We start from the raw sequence: 23348 nt of genomic DNA, 5'->3' as shown, positions 1-23348 counted from the left end.
CTACTTTATATATAGGGTTTACAGTATTCTAAAATAAAACCCAGGCCTTACGGTCATAAAAATTTCGAGCACGATTTTTGTAGTCAGACTCGAGAATCAACCAATCAATATACTGGACTTTGTGTGTTCGCGCACTTATTTTGTACTCGGAGTAGTTTTATGACCAAGAGCCCAGACCTACCTAACTCCGAAAAAGTTAATATCAATGATCATGTATTCATGAAAGGCATAAGGGCATACAGTTCATGTGAACACTGCAGACGGACTGGTATATCTTGCAAAGATTAAAAATACGAAGTATATATTATTTGTAATGCAAAATAGAATCCAGCACTTCTAAAAGTTTGACCTCAGATGGATTTATTTAATATTTCCGGTCTTTATTCGGTCATATAGCTCTTTAACTGGTTTGGTTCTTATAACCTCATTGACTTTCCTGATGAAGTTAAAACCAGAAAAGCGCTTCGGGCTTATGGAATTTATGATTTATTTATTTTTAATTTCTAAAATATAAAGCTATATACAACTAGTGTATGATGTCGCATGATACGACTAAAGCATCCCTGTGTCTCGCATCCTGTAACATTCTGAGAGAACTAAAATATTGAATGTAGTAATGAAACAGCTCCCGGTCACTAGCACTGTTGCTTAGTAATTGTCTGCACTTCCTGTGCCACTAATATAGTGACTCACAAAAGTAAATCGATCAACTTAAACTTGTACTGTTAAGAATTTGGAACAAAAAACAAGTTCACTTTATGCATCAAGAGTTAAGGTCATGCAGACAAAGCTTTTAATAATGCGCTATGTGTACGTAAATCTTATACAAGAGTACACACGTTGACATTTCTAGCTTGTTATTTCTCATCATTGGATTCATGTTAGAAGTTTGTAATATGAAGGTTTTACGAGGTCACGGTTAAAAGAACTGTGCATGTCAGACAGAAATATACATCTTGCAATCATTTCACAAACAAAAATAGAGGTTATATCGCTAATATATTAGTACCTTAGAATCAGATCAAACCGCAAAATCTTAACTTTGACTCATGAACCATGAAAATGAGGTCTACGTCATATGAACCCTGCCAGAAAGACATGAAGTACAGATTACAATCATTCTATACACCAAATAAAGTTAAGCTACATGTATAGCTTATGGTATCTGATAAACTGACAAAATTACGAAAACTTATCACTGACCAATGCAATGGAATATGTACATGGTCATATAAAACCTGCCAGACAGACATGCATTCTTTACAATGATCCATGCCCCAAATATAATTGACCTATTGCTTATAATATCTGAAAAATGGATGAAACCACAAAATTAAATATTGTTAAATGAACCATGAAAATGAGATCAATGATCACTGCTAGACGGACAGGTAAGCCTTCAAATTATATATGCCAAATATATTAGCCCTACAGTATCTGAAAAATAGACCTAACCAAACAATAGCGCACACACTGAAATGGTTCGCCTTGTCACCTTACCAGAAGCGCCAAGGGTATGTTCCTTTTAAGGTACTGACCAAGTGCTATTACTTTGAAACAGACCCATCATCCAAGATGGCCGACAAAGTACTTAGTTTAACATAGAAGCCTACAGGAAATAAATACACATGTCATCTTTAGAGAAAAACTAAATGGAGTGAAATAAAACATGGCATGAATATTCCTTATGAGGTGCTGACCAAGTATTGTAACTTTGTAGGCGATGCAACATCAAAGACAGCCGCAATCGGGTAACATAGTTTAACACAGGACCCTAAAGACAATATATACAAGTGTCTTTTTTTTTTAGAAAACCACCAAAAGGAATAAAACAAAACAGAACATAAATATTCCTTATGGATGATTTGCTTACCAAGTGTTATACTCTTTGTAAAAAAATCCATTAACCAAGGTGGCTGTCAACGGGGGGATTAGATTAACAGAAGATCCTTCGAAATGGGATATGTATACAAATGTCTTCTTCTAGAAAACCGCTCAATTGATTGAAACCCAGTATGGTATGAATGTTACTTTTGAGGTACTGCCAAAGTTTTCAATAAATTTATGGTCATTTCTGTAATCTTTATAAAAAATTTCTGCTTCTGATTGGTTTATATTATGGGGCCATTAAACCCAGTTTGACCTCAATCGTTTTCTGCTATATATACATGTAAATAGAGTATCTGTTATGATTTTAATAAATTTTTGACATGATTTCCCAAACCATAGAAGAATCAGGCGAGCGACACAGGCTCTTAGAAGCCTCTAGTTTGATAACCATTGATTGAATGTTGATATATCGCAATATAAAGCGTTTCGGCAAGTATCACATAAACTTACCATGATTTTTAAAAAAAATGAGGTCACTCTCAGATAAACCAAACTTACAAACAAATATAGATATCCTATTACTCATAACAAGAGAGTATTTCACTTAACAACCACATGCTCCGCAGGGCGCAGCTTTATACGACCGCAGAGGTCGAACCCTGAACAGTTGGGGCAAGTATGGACTCAACATTTAAGCTTGATACAGCTCTGAATTTGGATTATGATTAAATAGTTGACACAACATAGGTTTCTGACACAGAATGCATGTGGTCTAAGAACTTAAACTCAAAAACTTAAAATTTTAAATTGGACATTTACCTATTATGGTCCAATATCCAAAATCTAAATACATGGTTAGATTCAGCATATCATAGAACCCCAAGAATTCAATTTTTGATGAAATCAAATAATGTTCAATTTTAGACCCTTTAGACCTCAATGTGGACCAATTTGACAACCGGGCCCAAATATTAAAAATCTAAATGCATGGTTAGATTTAGCATATTGAAGAACCACATATATTCAATTTTTGATGAAATCAAACACAGTTTAATTTTGGACCCTTTTGGCCCCTAATTCGTTGGGACCAAAAACTCCAAAAATCAATCCAAACCTTCCTTTTGTGGTCATGAACCTTGTAATTTCATACATTTCTATAAACTTATACTAAAATTATTGTGCAAAAACCAAGAAAAATGCTTATTTGGGACCTGTTTTTGGCTCCTAATTCCTAAACTGTTGGGACTAAAACTCCCAAAATCAAACCCAACCTTTCTTTTGTGGTCATAGACCTTATGTTTAAATTTCATTGATTTCTATTTACTTATACTAAAGTTATTGTGCGAAAACCAAGAATAATGCTTATTTGGGCCTTTTTTTGGTCCTTACATTCCTAAACTGTTGGGACCAAAACACCCAAAGTCAATCCCAACCTTCCTTTAATGGTCATAAACCTTGTGTTTAAATTTCATAGATTTCTATTTACTTTTACTAAACCAAATGTCTTCGGACGACGACGACGACGACGCCGCCAACGTGATACCAATATACACGACCAAAAAATTTTCAATTTTTGAAGTCGTATAAAAACTTTAACTTTTGTTCAAGCAGTCACTGAACATGAAAATGAGGTCATGGACAATGAATGTCTGCTAACAAGGTATGAATCATCCAGGTTTTCAATCTTTTGGAATATAAAGCTTCAACAATTAGTTTAGACCATGGCCCGATTGTTACACCTATATGTCATTGTTCTAGTCTTTAGACAGCCAGACATATTTATGCAGAATCAGTTGGATATGTACTGGTTGTTATTTAAGTCTGGGTGGATAATAGTTGTATTTGTCTTTTGACTAGCTATTCGTAACTGCTAGTACTTTTATATCAGTACTCTTGTTTTGTTTTTTTTGTTTTGTTTTTTTTATGCGCTGTTTTATGCTTCGTGACAACTGAATTTACAGTTTGTTCTGACGTTGTGCAGTTTCACCACTGTCCCAAGCTGGAGGAGGATTGGTTTTCCATGTATATGTCAGGAGCCGGATATTTAGTGGTTTGTCTTTGGTTGCTGTCCGTCAAACTAAAACACATACTTGAGTTGTTGTTCGTGTATTGTCTTTTCATAACTCTAGCCATGAATTGTACTTTAAATTGTTTCCCATTTTGTCGAATAGCGGTTATAGCGGAAATGTAATGGTAATGGTTTTGCTCATTGTTGAAGGCAGAATGTTGTTCCTTTATTGGTTTTATTAAGGTCATTCAAACTCTCGTGGATAGTTGTCTTATTGGTAATTTTACCACATCTCTTTATTCTATTTCTAATGTATGCATTGTATCCAGTTAAATTAAATATTTGCTGATTATGCTGAAGATGATTGTGCATTGGTATACAATGTCCAGTGGCAAGTATAACATGCAAATCAGGACGAGAATACCAATGAAAGTCATCATACAGTACAACCAGAAGAAATTCATCAAAAAAACCTTCCAAATATGAAATTTAAAGTCATGCGTGTCTTTATAAAAAAAAAAAGTTACCAAATGAAATTATTTCTTGCCGTGTTGGAAATTTCAAAACGAGGCTATGAATTTCACTTGTACGTATCGCAATGATAGTTATGTTATGAACAAATCTCTGAGGTTAGTTTTTAAGCGACTTTTAGGGAGGACAGAAATGCCAGTTCTTCATTGTTTCTGGACAATCAAGGTTTCAACAAGCATTCTGTGAGTATTGAGTATTACAAGTTAAAACTTTGTTTAAATTGGAACAAACTTCTAACTTGAACTATAACTTGTCATGGTGTAAACTATATTATAACAAATATCAAGTCAATATCTTCAAGCATGAAAATGATTATTTGAGCAAGGACCATAACTCTGCACAAAAGAAATCCGACCGGAACAAAATTTATACTTGGTCTGTAACTTGTCATGATAAGACTTTATACCAATTATCAAATCAATATCTTCAATAGATATAGGAAGATGTGGTATGAGTGCCAATGAGACAACTCTCCATTCAAGTCACAACTTATAAAAGTATACCATTATAGGTCAAGGTATGGCCTTCAACACGGAGCCTAGTCTCACAACGAACAGCAAGCTATATGAACCAGGTAAACAGACGACAACCACTGAACATCAGATTCCCAGGATCATAACTGCACAAAATCATCAGACTGGAATAAAACTCAAACTTGAAATGATACAATAAATTGTCATGTTAAAGCTATATACCAATTATCAAATCAATAAAAGTGTGGAAAAACTGATTTGCCAGACTCACCGATGGACTGACTGTCCATAGGGGGCTAATAAATGAAGGCATTCATGTTTAATTATTTTATGATGTTTATGGTAAGTTTTTTGCGATATCATTAGGATCAAATAAGCAATATATACAAGTAATATTAAGAAATATCTAAATTATTACAATTGATTGAAACACAAACAGACACTTAAAATGTAAAGGTTTAACAAGTGGAAGGAAGAAAATCTAACAACTGATTGAATAATAGCATCCTGCATAGTCCTGATATCCAACCATGCATAACAAACATTGTGATGCTAAAATGACATAAAATAACTGGTAATTATTATCATGAATTAAAAGGGCATTTTTTTTGAAAGACATATAAAAAACAACAATCAAGATATATCATATATTCACTGATTAATGGCAGATCCAACAGAAAACCCCCAGAACCCCCCTTCCATTTTTTTTGGACAAGCAGTGCATTTGAATGGTGACATATGGTTGGAACTTTTATCCTGGATTAGGAACCCCTTTTAAAAATGGCTGGATACACCCCTGCTAATTTATCATATCTAAATGAACAGGGTAAAATGTATACTAAATTTAAAACAGATATAAGATAGGGCAATCTTAATTACAATGACAAATGAATGACAAAATGACCAACAAAAGTCCTTTTACGATTTAAGGTACTAAACAAACAGATACATATAGACAAATATTAAAATATGAGCTCTTACTATTGTGATACTTACCATGCTTACCCATATGCATATTTTGCATGAAAAAAGTCTCAAGAATTTCAAAATTTACAATATTTTATCAACGGGGATTAATTTTTAAATAAATACAGGTTATATATTTTGAAGATAGAGTTATATCCCTTAGACATACAGATTTTTTTTAACTTTATATTTATAAGTAAAAAAAAAATCACATTTTCTTCTTTTCTTGAACATGTTGAATTCTCTGAACTACATTGCATGGTTGAGTATTCAATTGTACGCCATTATAAGTTTTCTTTACTATTCCATGTATTCATAAAATGTATAATTTCTTGAACAATGCAAATTCCATTTGACTACCACAAACTTCTCATTTACACGCCTCAAGAGAGCAATTTTTTAAACATACATTGACATATCAGTGTCTATAGATTTCTTTGTTAAGTTCTTGGTATTTAAGCAAACAAGATAATTTCAGAAGAAATTTTTTGGAGAAAATTCAGGGGAGATAATTCATTTTTTTTGCATGAAAATTTAAGGCATACAAATTTACCTTTCTAAGTACAGCTGAAGTACATATAGGGGTAAATATAACTTAACATGCCTAAATCTGCAATGAAATAAACGTGACTTATATAAGTCTTAGCCCTGACTGAAAGTGAATTTTTTTAAATCATTTTTTTTTTTGGTGCAAACATATCCACTAAACTGCTAAATAAATTTATACCAACATATTGTTTTTTCTGTTATTTAACATTCACAATACACATGATACAGTTTGCATTGAAAATTGTAATAATTTAGCAAATTAAATATCAGATTCAATTGAATATATCCTACTTTGACTATGCATTGTAGGACTGAAGCAAATCAATGTATGTGGAAGTTTTTAAATGAACATTCATGTGTCTCTCTAAATGGTCCTCCCACGAAAACCCCATACCACAAGCTTGACAAGTAAAATTATATTTCATATGACTAAATTTATGAGTTCGTAAGCTGCTCTTTGTTTTAAATGTCTTATCACATAAGTCGCACCAGTAAACACCATCTTTAAAGACTAACTTTGTCTTTGTACACTGTTCTATTAATAACTCTGCACTATCTGTATAGTTATTTTCATCACATATTGTCAGACTTTTTAAGTGCTGTGCTTCTTTTTCCGAACCACAAATAATGTCTTTTTCAATGTTTTCACTTTTATAAGCAGTAAATTCTGTCTTATTTGTGATTGGTCCTTCCTTATTATGATCTTTTCCTGAATTATCCTGCCTGATTGCAGATTTATTTTCACTTTCTCCGCTTGCTGATATTGTTCTTTTTCTACCAATTAGATACAACTTTTTACCGATAATTTTGATATTACCTTTTCTTACTGAACTTTGGTCCTCGATAGTAGGAGCCTGTTTAATTACTTTAACTCCTTTATATTTACGTTTCCTAACCACTGGATCCTTTTGGATGTCTTTTTCATTAGTTTTTAAATTTTTACTTTCTTCTTTCCTTTCATCAATGCTGCCCGTACCTACTTCATCTTTCTCCTTATCACTGAAAAGTTGTTTTTTCACGAACATTTCATCACAATTAGTACTGTTATCTGCACAACTACAACTTTTTTCTTCAGTTTGTTTTTCATTTTCAGTGCATCTTTGCATTTGAGGAATGTTTTTAGTATTTCCAGTATCAATATTTACAATCTCTCCTTTATTCATTTGCAATGGTTGATTCTGAGAAAGACTATGTTCAACTTGCATTTCATCATTATGTGATGCTAATTTTGTCTCTTTATCACATTGAATATTTTCCGATAAGGAAAGTGTCTCTTTGTTTTGTTCATCTTTACAATCCCCATGTTCAATGCTCTGATCACCTTTCAAATTTTCACTTTCTAGATCATTAGTTTTTTCTATTTCCTGACTATCAATTTTTTCAATTTCTTGTCCATTAATCTTATCAAGTTTTTTACCCTTAGTTTTTTCACTTTCTTGACCCATAGTTTTTTCACTTCGACTATCATCAACATTAGAATGAACTACTCTATCCTCATCGGTTGATGTTCTTTCCCTATCAACATTTCCCAGAACTTGCAAATCACATTCTTCCTGAAAATTGTCCTTTTCCTTTTCATGAATTCTTACTTCTGTTTCTTCAAAATTGAAATGTTCATTATCACCAAAGTCTATGGGAATGTCTTGATCTACATGTTCTTCAACAATATTTTCATTGTCACCACTGTCGTAACTGTCTTCAGGATTGTCTTGTTCTTCATGTTCTACACCAGTAGTATCATTGTCACTAGAATCTGTGGGTATGTCTTGTTCTACATCAATATTTTCAGATTCCTTACAGTGGTCTATGAGATTGCCTTGTTCTTCATGTACTACACCAGTATTGTCATTGTCACCAGAATCTACGGAATTGTTTTGTTCTACATCAATATTTTCAGATTCCTTACAGTGGTCTATGAGATTGCCTTGTTCTACAACAGTATTATTAGATTCCATATAGTGGTTATTAGAAAAGTGAGAAAACTTTTCAAACAAATTAAAAGCTGAAGACACCTTCATTGGTTCAGGTCCATTTTTACCCTTTTCTCTATTATTTTTAACTGTTTCTTCGTCAGCTTTACTTATATTACTTTTTACTTTCTGATAATTTTTTACTTCATTCTTATTGTTTATTTCTTCTTCTTTGTCACAATTTTGTCCATTACAATCTATATTTTCTAGGCAACTATTTTCTTTTACTTCCAGATTTTGTAATGAATCATCTTCTATTCTTTCATTATGACCTGAACTACAAGAACTAGACATGTTGCGATCTACTGAAATCTTTCTTTTTTCACTACATTCATATACTTCTTTCTTTCCCACTGCATGATCATCTTCTGTTGTTTTTTCTGTAACATGGCATAATTCATTCGATATAATCATTTGTTCCATTTTCTCAAATATTGTCAAATCATCACTTTTCAAATTTTCTTCTTGACCGAATCTTGAGCTCTCACCTAGACCATGAAGATTTTTCAAATTATTGGTGTCTGTGTTTTTACACTGTTCATCATCCTGTAAACTATCCATATGAATCTCCTTGCTCGTTTCTTGTTCAGTTATTTGTTCATGCATAGAGTTATCTTCTAGCTCCCTGATTTTATTTTGTTCATCAATTTCTACAACTGTCAAAATTTGAGAAATTTCCCTGTCATTTTCATTCACATTATCCAAACTAGAGAAGTCAATATGAACACAATTGTCTAACGTCATGAAAGTTGCCGTTTTACCTGAATTAGATTCAACTTTAGTAGATTGGCTGATTTGCAATGTGTCATTGTGACTTAATTCAGATCCAATTCTGATATCTGTTTTATTCATTACATTTTCTAGTTCATCTTTATGTAAAATTATCTGTTGATTATTGGAATTGACAATTATCACATGACCTTGATTTTGCATCTCGAGGTTTTCTGAAGAATGATGAAGCGCAATCAGACTGCCATTTTGTCCATTATTCATGTTATTAGCGAATCCCGACAATTCATTTTTCTTTTTAGTAATTTTTTTACCTTCGTTACAATTACTTATCAGTTCGTCAAAGAGATTTCGGCCTCCTTTCTTCATGTAATCTATTTCATTATTATCATAACCTTCAATATTTTCAGCCATATTTAATGTAGCATTTACATTTCCATTGAAATTAGGTAGCATTGTTACACCCTGAACTACTGCATCATCAACGATTGAAATAATTTCATGTTCCATTTGATTGGACACTAAATCATCAGTTGTATTTTGAAAAATTGCCAAATCATCACTTTTTCTTTTATCGTTCAAAAGATCATCAAACAAATTTCTGCATACATTTGCTTGATCTAAAGATTCTATGTCCAATGTTTTATTTCTTGGTAAATTCCGGTCTGAATTGATTTTAGGAATACATTTAAAGTCATTTCCTACCAGTTTTATTCCATTTAAATTGGAAAATATATTGCCAACATCTTTTTTCTTCATCATCAATGAACCAAAATTCATTTTTTTCAACTGATTGCCAAATTTAGATTGATTGTTTATTTTACTTTGACTTGAACAAACTTTGGCTTCATTTGTACTCTTCTCTGGTAGACATGATAATGTTTCTTTTGTTGAACTATTGTTTGAATTTGGCTTCATCATTATTTTCTCAAATATATTAGTATGCAAATCAGTTGAAAGCTGTTTTCCTTCCTTTTCTCCTATATCCATGACTTCCACCATAGTTTCTTTTCTATGTGATATTTTCGCAAATATATTTCCTTCCCTTTTTGATTGACCATCTCCAACAATACCCACTTCTGCGCATATTTTAATTTTCGGTAGTTCTAAAGTTTTCTTATTATTCAAGAAAGAGTCGAAAATGTTCTCATGACAATTTTGTTTCACATCTACTTTAGAATCTTTATCTTTTATTGGAAGGTTTTTTCCGACAGAGAAAGAACATTTGAGTTTTTCTAGAATACCGCTATCCTTTTGAACATGTCCTTCGGAGGTCTGCATACTTGATTTGATTTTTCCATCTAATTTCTGTAAGCAGAGCGTTGGTGCTAAACTTAATCCATGTGAAATTTTCATGTGGCGATTATAAGAAAATTTAGTTTTGAATATCTTTTTACACTTGTAACATTTTAAAGTCTTTACGTTTATTTTATTTAAACTGTTCATGTTTTCATCTGAAACTGTAAGATTTTGATTTTCAGATTCAACTTTGTGTTTCATTCTATTGTGTATTGTCAGGTTGCCTTGACTCCTAAACACTCTTTGACAGATTAAACATTTCACTGTTTTTTTATTAACATGAACCACATCCATGTGATATTTTAAATTTGACCTTGTTCTAAACGCTTTCTTACACTGCTGACATTTATGTGGTCGTTCATTATTATGAACCATCAGATGTTTTTGTAGGTTGGATCTGTTTGAAAATGCCTTGGTACATATATCACACTTGAATGGTCTCAATCTTTCGTGAACTGTTTTCATATGGATCAACTTGCCGGAGGCTCTAGTGAAAGTTTTTGGACAAAGACTGCAATGAAAAAATTTCTCAACAATTCCTTTATGTTGTTTTTCATGTTGAAGCAGAGAATCGTTACAAGCAAATCGTCTTTCACAGAATGTACATGCCCACGGTAATTCACCAGTATGTGTTCTCATGTGTTTCTTCAAAGCTCCACTCTGTGTAAATTTCATATCACAAACCTCACACTTCCACTTACGAGTACCAGCATGCATTTTCAGATGTTTACGAAGGTATCCAGAACAAATAAATCCTCGGCCACAAATGTGACATTTGTCAGTAATTTCCCCAGTGTGTTTTCTCTTATGAATTACATACTGTTTTAAATAAGTGAATTCTCTGTCACAAACCTCACAAGTAAATAAATCACCAGTATGTAATCGAGAATGATTACGTAATGTTTCTTTCGAGGAAAACGAACGTTTACAGACTTCACAGTGGTGATCCCTTACCCCTTTTCGTGACTTTCTCTTCCTCAAATGTTCTGGGTTGTGTATATCTTCGTGTGTACGCATTGTAGAATTCTGTTTAAATCCTTTTCCACATGTTGAGCACTTGTATGGTTTCTTGTCAAAATGAATCATTCTATGTTTTGACATGTTCCCTTTTTTGTAAAATACTTTGTTACAAATATCACATTCGTACTCCTTTTCTTTTGTGTGTGTATTCATGTGTTTCTCTAGAATATGATTTGTTGGGTAAGTTTTCTGACAGATAGAACATTCATGCATTGCCTCCCCTGAATGTAGTTTAAGGTGAAGGTCATAACACAGCTTCCAAGAAAAGGTTTTTGAACAGTATTCACATTTGTATATTTTTTCGTCTGTATGGATCATCATGTGTTTTTTCAAAACAGATTTGTAATGAAATCCCTTATTGCAAACATCACAGTAATATCGTGCTTCCTTTGCTTTTCCAAAATGTACTTTATTTACATGGGCACTACAGTTTCCAGAGTTAAGAAATTTCTTATCACAGTAATTACAACTGAAAGGTCTGCTACCATTGTGTGTGCGTTTGTGTACCATTAACTGACTGTTTCCATGGAAACGAGCACCACAATCTTCACAACTAAATCGCTTTTCTCTATTACGATAGTTGTTATTATGAGTTCTCATATGGCTTGTCAAATATTGAAGGCACTTAAACTCTTGTTTACACACCTTGCATTCAAATTTTTTTCCAACATTGTCTAATTTTTTCTGGTGGCCTCTTTCATGTGAAAGCAGACCACATAACTTATCAAAACCTTTTCCACAAGTTTTACATTGATAATTTGACAGACATTCTTCAATTATATTACTTTTTATGATCTCTGGTTCCACTGTTTCAACTGGTTTTGAATCTAAACATGTTTTCACTGTAGCTTTTACATGTGATTTCATATGAGCTGTCAGTCCAGCATTCCCCATGAAACCACGCCCACAAATGCTACAATGAATTTTGTACTTGACGCCATCTTCTTCAGTCACTGTGTAACCTAAGGTCCCATCTGAGCGTTTCCCCGAGCTCCCTGCCATTATCTTATACTATCATGTCATATTGCAGTATTTCAAACCTTGCAGTTATTCTTTCTGTCAATTGGCTGTTTTTCTTCTTTAGATTCCAACCTCATTTTGCTTTAAAATGCTGTAATCAAAATATTCAATTTAAATAAAATATGATCATTTAGGCCAGACTTTTTTTATTATCTGTTTAACGAGAAAATTTGTAAAAAAATAGGGTCGAGGGGACGAAATAAAAAAAAAAATAAAAGTGCAAAATTGGTCCAGTCGACACTAAAAATAAAAATAAAACCAATCTAAGTGACCTTTTTTTTTTTTTTTTTTTTTAAAGAATTTATCAAAATACAAGAACAATGGAAGAAAACAGACCTCTAGATTGGGAGCTGGGCTACTAAAATTTTGATAAAATTTAGTTCAAAATACAAACATCATTTAGGAATAATTTGGTCTGGGCTACCAGCTTGAGTTTCCTAAGTTTTATTCCGGTGTAGGGTGCAAAGGTGTACTGTAGGACAGGGGTAAGGGAGACAGGGAGAAAGGGGGTAGGAGAAAGGAGAAAGAGGATGAGAGAAAGGAGAGGAAGGCTGGGAGAAAGGAGAAAAAGTTGAAGAAAGGAGAAAAAATAAAATATCCCTCCTTTTAAAAAATGATCTAATATTTCAAGAAAAAATATCAAAAGGAGATGTTTTATTCTAATGGGAGAAAGGAGAACGGAGTAGGAGAAAGGAGAAATGGGGTGGGAGAAGGGAGAAGGGTACCCCCCTGTCCTCCCCCTTCTGTAGGGTGCGAAAGTGAAAGGGGGTGAACGTGAATAAAAAAAGTGGTTTTTCAAATGATTTGGTCCCATCCATACACAAAATTCAAAAAGCATTATTGATTTTAATTGATATCTTTGATAATATTTTAATATGCATACTACGATACTACTTCAAAGGAAAAATATAAACCCAAACTCTTCCAAAACGTTGACCAGCATGTCAGGTTCAACATCTGCCTCGTTGGTTATAATGCGGCTGATGCCAACATCTTCCGGTAACTCATTGGACAACATGACCCCGATTGCCTCATCTCTATTACACTTAACAAATTTGAGTGAACACGAACTTCTCTCTAGTGATCGGACTTAAAGTTAAATGTAAAAAAACGGTCCCTTCCCGGAAGTCGCCGTTTTGTTTGACCATGCGACAAGAGATAAATAAATAATCGCAGACCCGAACTCGTACTTTTTTTTTTTTTTTTGAGGATTTCGTTACAGTCGGCGGAAAAAAATAAAAATAAAAGTAGGAAGCACTACTTTTATTTTTATTCTGAAATCGGACAATGTGGAGTCGGCGGATCTCGTTAAACAGATAATAAAAAAAGTCTGGCCTTATATATCATGTACATTATGTATATGCATAATACACAATTTAGTAAATGAATTATGTACTAAATCATGTAAATTACAAATTGTTTTTAATTTCTATCATTAGGTCTCTTGTGAAGAGTTTTCTCATTGGCAATCATACCACATCTTCTTTTTTTTACAAAATTGCCATTTTGATTTAAACCAAGAAAAAAAGACTGAAAGTACTACATGTACTAATCAATTTTAGGTGTTCATTGCACAAATTGGTACAGTTCATACTTAATTTGCAGTCTATTTTCTGAGTTTGAATATGTAACAGTCTTTTACCAATTCTAAGCAATAATGTTGAATTTTACTACAAACAAGAATGTGCCCAAAGTACACAGATGCCCCACTCGCACTATCATTTTCCATGTTCAATGGACCGTGAAATTGGGTAAATAATCTAATTTGGTCTTAAAATTAGAAAGATCATGTCATAAGCAACATATAAACTAAGTTTCAAGTTGATTGGACTTCAGCTTCATCAAAAACTACCTTGACCAAAAACTTTAACCTGAAGTGAGACAGACGGACGAACGAACGCATGGAGGGACAGATAGAGGAACGGGCGCACAGACCAGAAAACATAATGCCCTCTACTATCGTAGGTGGGGCATAAAAATAGTTGGATACTGACAGTCAGGGACCATGTAATACACATACACGAAATTGACTTCTCCTTCCATGAAAGAGTACCTAGCGAGAAGATAAATTCCATTACCGTTTCCTTTGCATAGGCTTTTGTGCTTACATTGTATCATTAAGGAAATTATTTTATATACAAATGTATGCAATAAAAATATACTTGCAGCATTTTATATGATGTTGAGAAAAAATGTATGAATTAAAAATTCTTAATAAAAAGGTTTAGACAATATACTGATATAGTTGTTATTTATTCATTCATATTTTTTGTGCTGTCAACTTGCAACTAAGTTACAATTTTTCACTTGCCTAGCAGTGGCGGATCTAGAAATTTTCATAAGACTGACAGCCTAAAGGGGGGAAAAGGGGGGGGGGGGGGGGGGGGGGGTGGACTCTGTCACGCTTCAGTGATTCCCTATATAACCAATCAAAATTTTTCTGAAAAAGGGGTAAATTGTACATCACCACACACATGACATATTATAAATATAAGAAGATGTGTTATGAGTTATTGTAAAAAATTTACATTGTCTGTCTTTTATGACTGGATTTAAACCACTTTTATGAATAGCATACCTTGAACTTTTATGACTGGATTTAAACCACTTTTATGACTTGATTTAAACCACTTTTATGACTTAAGCATACCTTGAACTTTTATGACTGGATTTAAACCACTTTTATGACTTTAGCATACCATGAACTTGGTAACTTCTCACAAGTACTACTGTTGGTCACACATTTCCAAATTACTCAATACCAATCGATCCTGAAACAAAACAAATATAGTTTAAAACATCATCAAATAACCAGACTTACAACATGTTATTGCAAACAAGCTCGCGAGAGAAGTTACATATAGATATAGAAATAAGATAACATATATCTGTAGAACATTTTATATATTGAGAAAGCATAGATCTGTTTTCTAACCAGGTTCAAGCCATCATGTTTTCTTAAAATGTCCTGTACAAATGCAAGTCATGGATAATGGCAGTTGTTATCAAGTAGTGTATTTCTATGTATGTTGGCTATTCTCAGATCTGCACTGACATCACAACATGTAACTGACCAATCAATGATTAGCATTTGTGTTATGTAAACAATGTTGAGAGGTGATGCGGATGAGAATCCTCTAGATTTTCCATAGACTTCAATGCAAATTAATTTAATTGATATATATTGACACCAGTTGAATCTAGTAATTTTACCCACTTAATATTGTTAAAGACACTATATAATATCTCCATTTTGATTTTATCATACTATATCCTCTGGTTAAAAAATAATCAGCAATATAAATAATCAGATATCACCTTCAAATAGATGAAAAATCTAGAGGAATCCTATCTGCATCACCCCATGAAAAATTTAAATGCCAGGATGTTTGGATCTGAGAATTGTTTTTGTTGCAGTTCAGTGTTTCTGTTGTTCTGTTGTTTTCTTCTTTAATAAAGTTGATTTGTTTCCCTCGGTTTTAGTATGTTACCCAGATTTGTTTCCCTGGGTTTTAGTATGTTACCCAGATTTGTTTCCCTCGGTTTTAGTATGTTACCCAGATTTGTTTCCCTCGGTTTTAGTATGTTACCCAGATTTGTTTCCCTCGGTTTTAGTATGTTACCCAGATTTGATTCCCTCGGTTTTAGTATGTTACCCAGATTTGTTTCCCTCGGTTTTAGTATGTTACCCAGATTTGATTTTGCTTAATCTATTTATAGCATACTAATGTTGACTTTATCTATAGGAACTGTTCCTTACCTTTACCTTGCCTGGATTAAAGCCCAGCTTTATTGATACATTGTACATCTGATGTTTAGACATGTTATTGCTTGTACATCATGACGTGCATGTAAGTGTATTATAGTACGAAAATCCATCACATTTTGTACTTTCATTTTCTATTTGTTTCAACAACATTCATGAGTATTGCTGTGTTTAACCAAATTGTGAATGCAATCAATTTAAAAGTTAAGCCAGTGGTGTAAGTATCATTCAACCAGCATGACCAGGCAAGTGTAGACCTGTAAGTTTGCACAATAATGGACCACTGAATTTACAGGCTAATGAATTATTCCAGCTTCAAATAAGGACTATATTGTATATGCTAAAATGTTCCTTACCATTTTTAAACTAACTGCAAATTTGTGCTGCACTTCAATATATTTATTGTTAACACTAAGGTGCTTTTACAGGTATGATGACCATACCAAAGAAAAACTGTATTATTTATTTTTTGTTGTTTTGCATTTTTTTCTTTGTTTACATTTAATTTGATATATACCTAGTATAATTATATACTGATCAATATTTATGTTTTATTGGTAGTATTTTAATTGTAATAATATTTTATATTGCAATCTGTAATTTTCAATTAAACATCTGAACCGAGTAAGTACTGTACCTAGTCTAAATAATTATGATGTCTGGCAAGGTTATTTTAAATTTTTTCTGGGATGCCTTATGATGTCTGGCAAAGCTATTTTAATTTTTTTCTGGGATGCCTAATGATGTCTGGCATGGCTATTTTATTTTTTTTCTGGGATGCCTTATGATGTCTGGCAAGGCTATTTTAATTTTTTTCTGGGATGCCTTAGGTAGCACTCCACAGTTAGAAAATAAAATTAAAAATGAGCCACAAAATGTTTTATCATCTCCTATTCCTGGATTTCTAATACATTAACCTAACTGTTTGTGTTGTACATGTGCATATGTACAAATGTATGTAATCAGTATAGTCCATAGATTTGATTTTCAAAAGTTAAAAGAGTGAAAATTAATTCCTTTTATGTGTATCCATGGCAACATTCTGCATTTATTTACCATAAAATATTGCAAAAAGGGGGGTGGACATGTCACATATCCCCCTAAAATTTGGATCAAACTAGAATTTCAATGCCTTTGAGTGATACCTTTTTAGAAACTGTTTTCATAAATCTTCCTAATGATCAAATAAAAAATGGGGGTCTTTCGCCTCATTTTTTCTTAAATTCCAATCACAAAGTTTGTGCGATAAAAAGTTGGAAAAAAACATTACAATAATTGCCGGACCAATGTATGGTAGGGACATGCAAATATGGACTGTCATACAGAAAACAGCCTATATTACATACATTACATAATCTTGATGTTCATATAAACCCAATACAAAGGCTATTTTAATACTCAGCTATCCAAAAATGAATTTTATTGCACACTAGCTCTCATATTTGAAAAATCCACAGGGGCCAAAATGCGAAACTACACACCTAACTGTGGAGTGCTACCTTAAGGTGAAATTTTCCCCCTCCTGCCTCAATTTTTATCATATTTTCTATGTTCTACTAGCTGTTACGATGAAAATGGTACCTTAGTTTTTAAAATTGGTTCAGTAATAAAGATTTTATGAAGGTTAGCAGTTGATCATGTTGATGTTGAAACGCGACAAAAAGTGATTTAAAAATAAATGCTGGATCATAGTGAAAAACTTTAAGTCTGTCTCATTTTTGGGGTAAATTTCTAAAACTTTTCCCATTATCTTGTTTAAAATCATAAAATTACCTTAAAAGAGGACAAATTGTACAATTTTTAGGTATTTGAAAGCACTTATAGGTCAATTTTGCTGTAAATAGCATACCTAACCTTGGTTTAGAAGCTCTCAAGCAGGGTATAAATTTCTAGCAGTACTGGCATCATTAAATTCAATAAATGCCAAATTATAATACAAGAGGCTGTCACAACGACAGCAAACCGGATTTATTTACATTTATTTGTGTCCTGGCAATATCACAAGAACCATTACTGATGAATGGTGAAAGTGAAAATCATCAATATCAAATTTGACCTCCATTTTGTCATCAGTATCAACATTTTGAAATAATAATATTTGAAAAGCTTAGAATAAATGGTTCATGAGTAAATGCAACAACGTGAATGGAAACACCATTTTACGATCTTTCAAGAACCATAACTCCTGAACAGTAAAAGTCAAAATCGTCATTATGGAACTTGACCTCTATTTTGTCATCAGTAACAACATATTAAAATTTCAAAAGCTTTGATTGAATGGTTCATTAGAAAATGCACGGACACGACGGGAAACACCATTTTTCAATCTTTCAAGAACCATAACTCCTGAACGGTAAAAGTCAAAATCGTAATTATTGAACTTGACCTCCATTTTGTCATCAGTAACAGCATATTAAAATTTAAGAAGCTTTGGTACAACAGTTCATGCATAAATGCACGGACATGACTGGAAACTCCATTTTTCAATCTTTCAAGAACCATAACTCCTGAACGGTAAAAGTCAAAATCGTCATTATTGAACTTGACCTCCATTCTGTCATCAGTAACAACATATTAAAATTTGGGAAGCTTTGGTAGAACAGTTCATGAGTAAATGCACGGACACGTCTTAAAACTCCATTTTTCAATCTTTTTCAAGAACCATAACTCCTGAACGGTAAAAGTCAAAATCGCCATTATTGAACTTGACCTTCAAATAGTTGTCAGTAATAACATATTAAAATCTTAAAAGCTTTGGTTGAACGGTTCATGAGTTAATGCACGGACAACATTTGATTGCCGCCTTTCAAGAACCATAACTCCTGAACGGTAAAAGTCAAAATCGCCATTATTGAACTTGACCTTCGTATGGTTGTCAGTAATAACATATTAAAATTTTAAAAGCTTTGGTTGAACAGTTCATGAGTTAATGCACGGACAACATTTGATTGCCGCCCGACCGCCCGCCCGACCGACCGACCGCCCGCCGTACATCCCCAAATCAATAACCGACATTTTTGTCACAAAAATCCGGTTAATAAAATCCTGCTAAAAATGTTTATTTGACTTATTCGCATTCAAAAATATAAAGCGATACATTCTGAGGATATCATATAAAGCGCAATCTTTGGTTACATTGGCGAAGCTAATGGTGTACAAATTTAAGACCGCAACATGTCTAAGTGTCAAAATGTGTATATTTGGTTGCTAAGGACAATAAACAATAAAATAAACATAAATTGCATTCCTAGCAGATTTTTTACCTTCAGAACTAAAACAAGAACATAAAAGACTAAAGATTTGTGGTAAATTTTATCTTAAAAAGTGCATTTCTGTGCTTTCTGATGTGCCATAAGGTAGCACTCCACAGTTAGAAAATAAAATTAAAAATGAGCCACAAAATGTTTTATCATCTCCTATTCCTGGATTTCTAATACATTAACCTAACTGTTTGTGTTGTACATGTGCATATGATATGTAAGTAATCAGTATAGTCCATAGATTTGATTTTCAAAAGTTAAAAGAGTGAAAATTAATTCCTTTTATGTGTATCCATGGCAACATTCTGCATTTATTTACCATAAAATATTGCAAAAAGGGGTGTGGACATGTCACATATCCCCCTAAAATTTGGATCAAACTAGAATTTCAATGCCTTTGAGTGATACCTTTTTAGAAACTGTTTTCATAAATCTTCCTAATGATCAAATAAAAAATGGGGGTCTTTCGCCTCATTTTTTCGTAAATTCCAATCACAAAGTTCGTGCGATAAAAAGTTGGAAAAAAACATTACAATAATTGCCGGACCAATGTATGGTAGGGACATGCAAATACGGACTGTCATACAGAAAACAGCCTATATTACGTACATTACATAATCTTGATGTTCATATAAACCCAATACAAAGGCTATTTTAATACTCAGCTATCCAAAAATGAATTTTATTGCACACTAGCTCTCATATTTGAAAAATCCACAGGGGCCAAAATGCGAAACTACACACCTAACTGTGGAGTGCTACCTTATGATGTCTGGCAAAGCTATTTTAATTTTTTTCTGGGATGCCTTATGATGTCTGGCAAAGCTATTTTAATTTTTTTCTGGGATGCCTTATGATGTCTGGCAAGGCTATTTTAATTTTTTTCTGGGATGCCTTATGATGTCTGGCAAAGCTATTTTAATTTTTTTCTGGGATACCTTATGAAGTCTGGCATGGCTATTTTAATTTTTTTCTGGGATGCCTTATGATGTCTGGCATGGCTATTTTAATTTTTTTTTCTGGGATGCCTTATGATGTCTGGCAACGCTATTTTAATTTTTTTGCTGGGATGCCTAATGATTTCTGGCAAGGCTATTTTAATTATTTTTCAGGTACGCCTTAAAAAAGCCTTTCCAGACGTCATAATTTTTATCAATAAATGATTAAAAAGTGTTAAATTAGTTTCCATCCATACCTCTTTTTTTTATAAAATCTTTTTTAATCATTTATTGATCAGAAATGTCATCAAAAGTCCAAACAATTAATAATTATTATGACGTCTATTAAATTTTTGATTTTTGCGTGGATGTTAATTTAATAGCCTTTCAAAACTTCATAATTTAATATTTGTACTAGTTGTACCACAGGCACTTAATGTTCTGTCAATAGTGTTTTTTTATATATTGACACTATTTTCTTCGCATTGCCAATAATTTATTGCTCATGTTGCTATTGGCAGAATAGTCCGAGATTACTCTGACGTCCAACGGCTGTTTTGCAAGACAAGCTAGGGCCGTGGGACCTCAGAGCTCGTCCCCTATCAAAAAGGTGATATTTGACCTCTGCGCTGCTTCTTCCCTCTGGTGTTGACTAATGGCCTTGGAATTTTATAAATTACATGTCTGAATCAATGGGTCACCAGTGTTCTAGCTTTATGTTTTAGGATTTGAAAAGGGCAGGGTGCGAGTTAGAAAAAGGGCAATTTTATGCGTTAATTAATATCACTGAAAAAGTGCAATTATTTAAGCCTCGTAATTAATTAGCAAATAACTTTTATTATGCATTATTGTAAAATCAACTTTCATTTAAAATTGAGTAAAATTATGTTTGACACAATATTTTATGGTTGACTTCATAATTCTATGGTCATGATGCTGAGACCCTCTTCAATAAACTCTTTTCTTATAATGTAAAATTACTTTTACCATACCAGTCTGACCAGGCAAAATGCCAGGTGAGGAATTGAATATGCATGAAAGTGAAGATGCAAAATATAATTTTCAAAATATTTTTTTTTGAATTGTATCATCAAGTAAACATAATTTAAATTAATATTTTAATATGCATTAGCATTCAATTCATTTTATATTTCATCTTTTTACCAAAAGAAACATAAATTTAAGGAATATATTGTGAACAGGTGATAAATAAGGGGAAGTAACACTACTTTTTTTTTGTCAAACTTTTTGGAAATACACAAATTATTTATGACCTAAAACCATGCATGCCATGAAAGCTAAGGTAATTAGTGTTAATTAACAATGTGTTTGACACCAAAGCGGTCAGGTGAAGCCATGCACTTAATCAATATTGGGTCACTTAATTTGACAGTTTGCACAGATACATGTAGAATATAATTTTAGATATTCTAATATTGTAGATATACCTAGGGTCCGAACAACAACCTATGGTAAGAACTCTTTTAAATACACAGCTGCTGTTTTATGGAATGATCTACCTGATGATTTTAGAAAAATTGCTAATTTTAGTCAGTTCAAAAATATTTTAAAGTCATGGAATGGAAATGACTGTAAGTGCACAGTTTGTGCAGACTTTTAGTTAATATATTATGCAAATCTATTTACCATCTAGATCATATCCCATTTTTTTTCAATTTTTATGCTATGCATTTTTACCAGCTTTTATGCCTAGTTTACACTTATATGCTTTTAGCCTTAACACCTAGCTTATGCTTATATTCTGCTTTTAGTGCTTCATTTTTGTGCTGTGATATTTATTGCATGTGTACTATATTATGTATTGTGTTGTTATAAATGTTGTACTGTTATATAATGTCTCATATGTCGGTTAAAAGCTCATTAGAGCTTATGTTTGTCTATGTTTTATATACCATGCCGACTCTAAATAAAGCTTATTTATTATTTATTTATGTAGCTGAACTTCCTGTTCATGGAAGAATTATGAATTTACCAGTATTTCAAAGGCAGAAATTGTTGATTTTTCCACGATGAAAACAGCAGGGCCCTCCAGAAGCAGAAAAAAGGCATGGGCGTCAATAAAAAAGGGTGGGCACTGTGCCCTGTTCAAACTTTGTACCTAGAACACTGGTCACTGTGAAAACTGTCTAAATATAAGAAAAGAAAGATTTGCAGGTACATTGTAGCTGAAACTTACATAAATGAAAAATGAACAAATTGATACCCAGGGCCATTAATCAGCACCAGAAGCAACGACGGATAAATATCCTCTTTTTGATATGGGACAACCTCTGACGTCTTTTTGATATAGGACAAGCTCTGACGTCTTTTTGATATGGGACAAGCTCTGACGTCCAGCAGCCCAAGCTTTTCTGGCAAAACAGCCACTGGACGTCAGAGTAATCTCTAGTCCAAATAATTATGACGTCTGGAAAGGCTATTTTAAAAAAAATCTGGGACGACTGGACAGAGGCATAATTATTTGGACTAAGTAATTTTGGACTATTGACAGAACATCTAAATGATCTAGTGCTGTAATAATTTGTACTGTAATTTGTTAGTCAGATATATGATATCATACATATAATGCTTTCTTTGTTGCTGAGATGAATGTGGTGCCTTGTGATTTGAAAGGAGTTGATGTGATACATACTTTTCACACAGTACAACCAAATTTATTATGTGTTTTTCGATGTATAATTACTTTAAATTATTTCCTCAATTATGTTACCAACTTTACACAACGATTATACATTGCGTGGTTTGATCACGTCAATTCCCAACATTAATAAGAAAGATGCAATATTTTGTGTTGCAAAGAATGATTTTTACCTATAAAATAACTTATAGAAACGGCAACTTTCAGTGATTTTAGGCTTGTCTTATTTTTTACCATGAGCTCAAATTACACCGGAAATGTACGTCTCTGTGGTAAAGATAAACCAGTAACGGATAAACTGGACAATCCGAATACCATAGGGTTTATTAC

General features: G+C 32.9%; 1 protein-coding gene across 3 annotated transcripts; it reads right to left on the bottom strand.

Moving 5' to 3' along the window:
- Positions 1-5154: 5154 nt before the first annotated feature.
- LOC139495925 (uncharacterized) lies at positions 5155-23315 on the bottom strand. Of its 3 annotated transcripts, none has more exons than XM_071284332.1 (3): positions 23192-23315; positions 15046-15166; positions 5155-12486 (listed from the first exon to the last, which is right to left on the bottom strand). In XM_071284332.1, exon 3 carries the CDS (start codon positions 12375-12377, stop codon positions 6654-6656), a length of 5724 nt encoding a protein of 1907 aa, XP_071140433.1. In that variant the 5' UTR covers positions 12378-12486; positions 15046-15166; positions 23192-23315; the 3' UTR covers positions 5155-6653. The 3 variants fall into 3 exon arrangements, with proteins under 3 accessions (XP_071140433.1, XP_071140434.1, XP_071140436.1); XM_071284333.1 differs by having other exon boundaries at positions 15095-15166; XM_071284335.1 differs by lacking the exons at positions 15046-15166; positions 23192-23315 and adding an exon at positions 14974-15017.
- Positions 23316-23348: the final 33 nt, after the last annotated feature.

This window comes from Mytilus edulis, chromosome 11 (assembly GCF_963676685.1).
Source record: "Mytilus edulis chromosome 11, xbMytEdul2.2, whole genome shotgun sequence".
NCBI classification, from domain to species: domain Eukaryota; kingdom Metazoa; phylum Mollusca; class Bivalvia; order Mytilida; family Mytilidae; genus Mytilus; species Mytilus edulis.
Note: the sequence above shows the minus strand (reverse complement) of the source record. Positions and strands in the feature narration are given on the sequence as shown.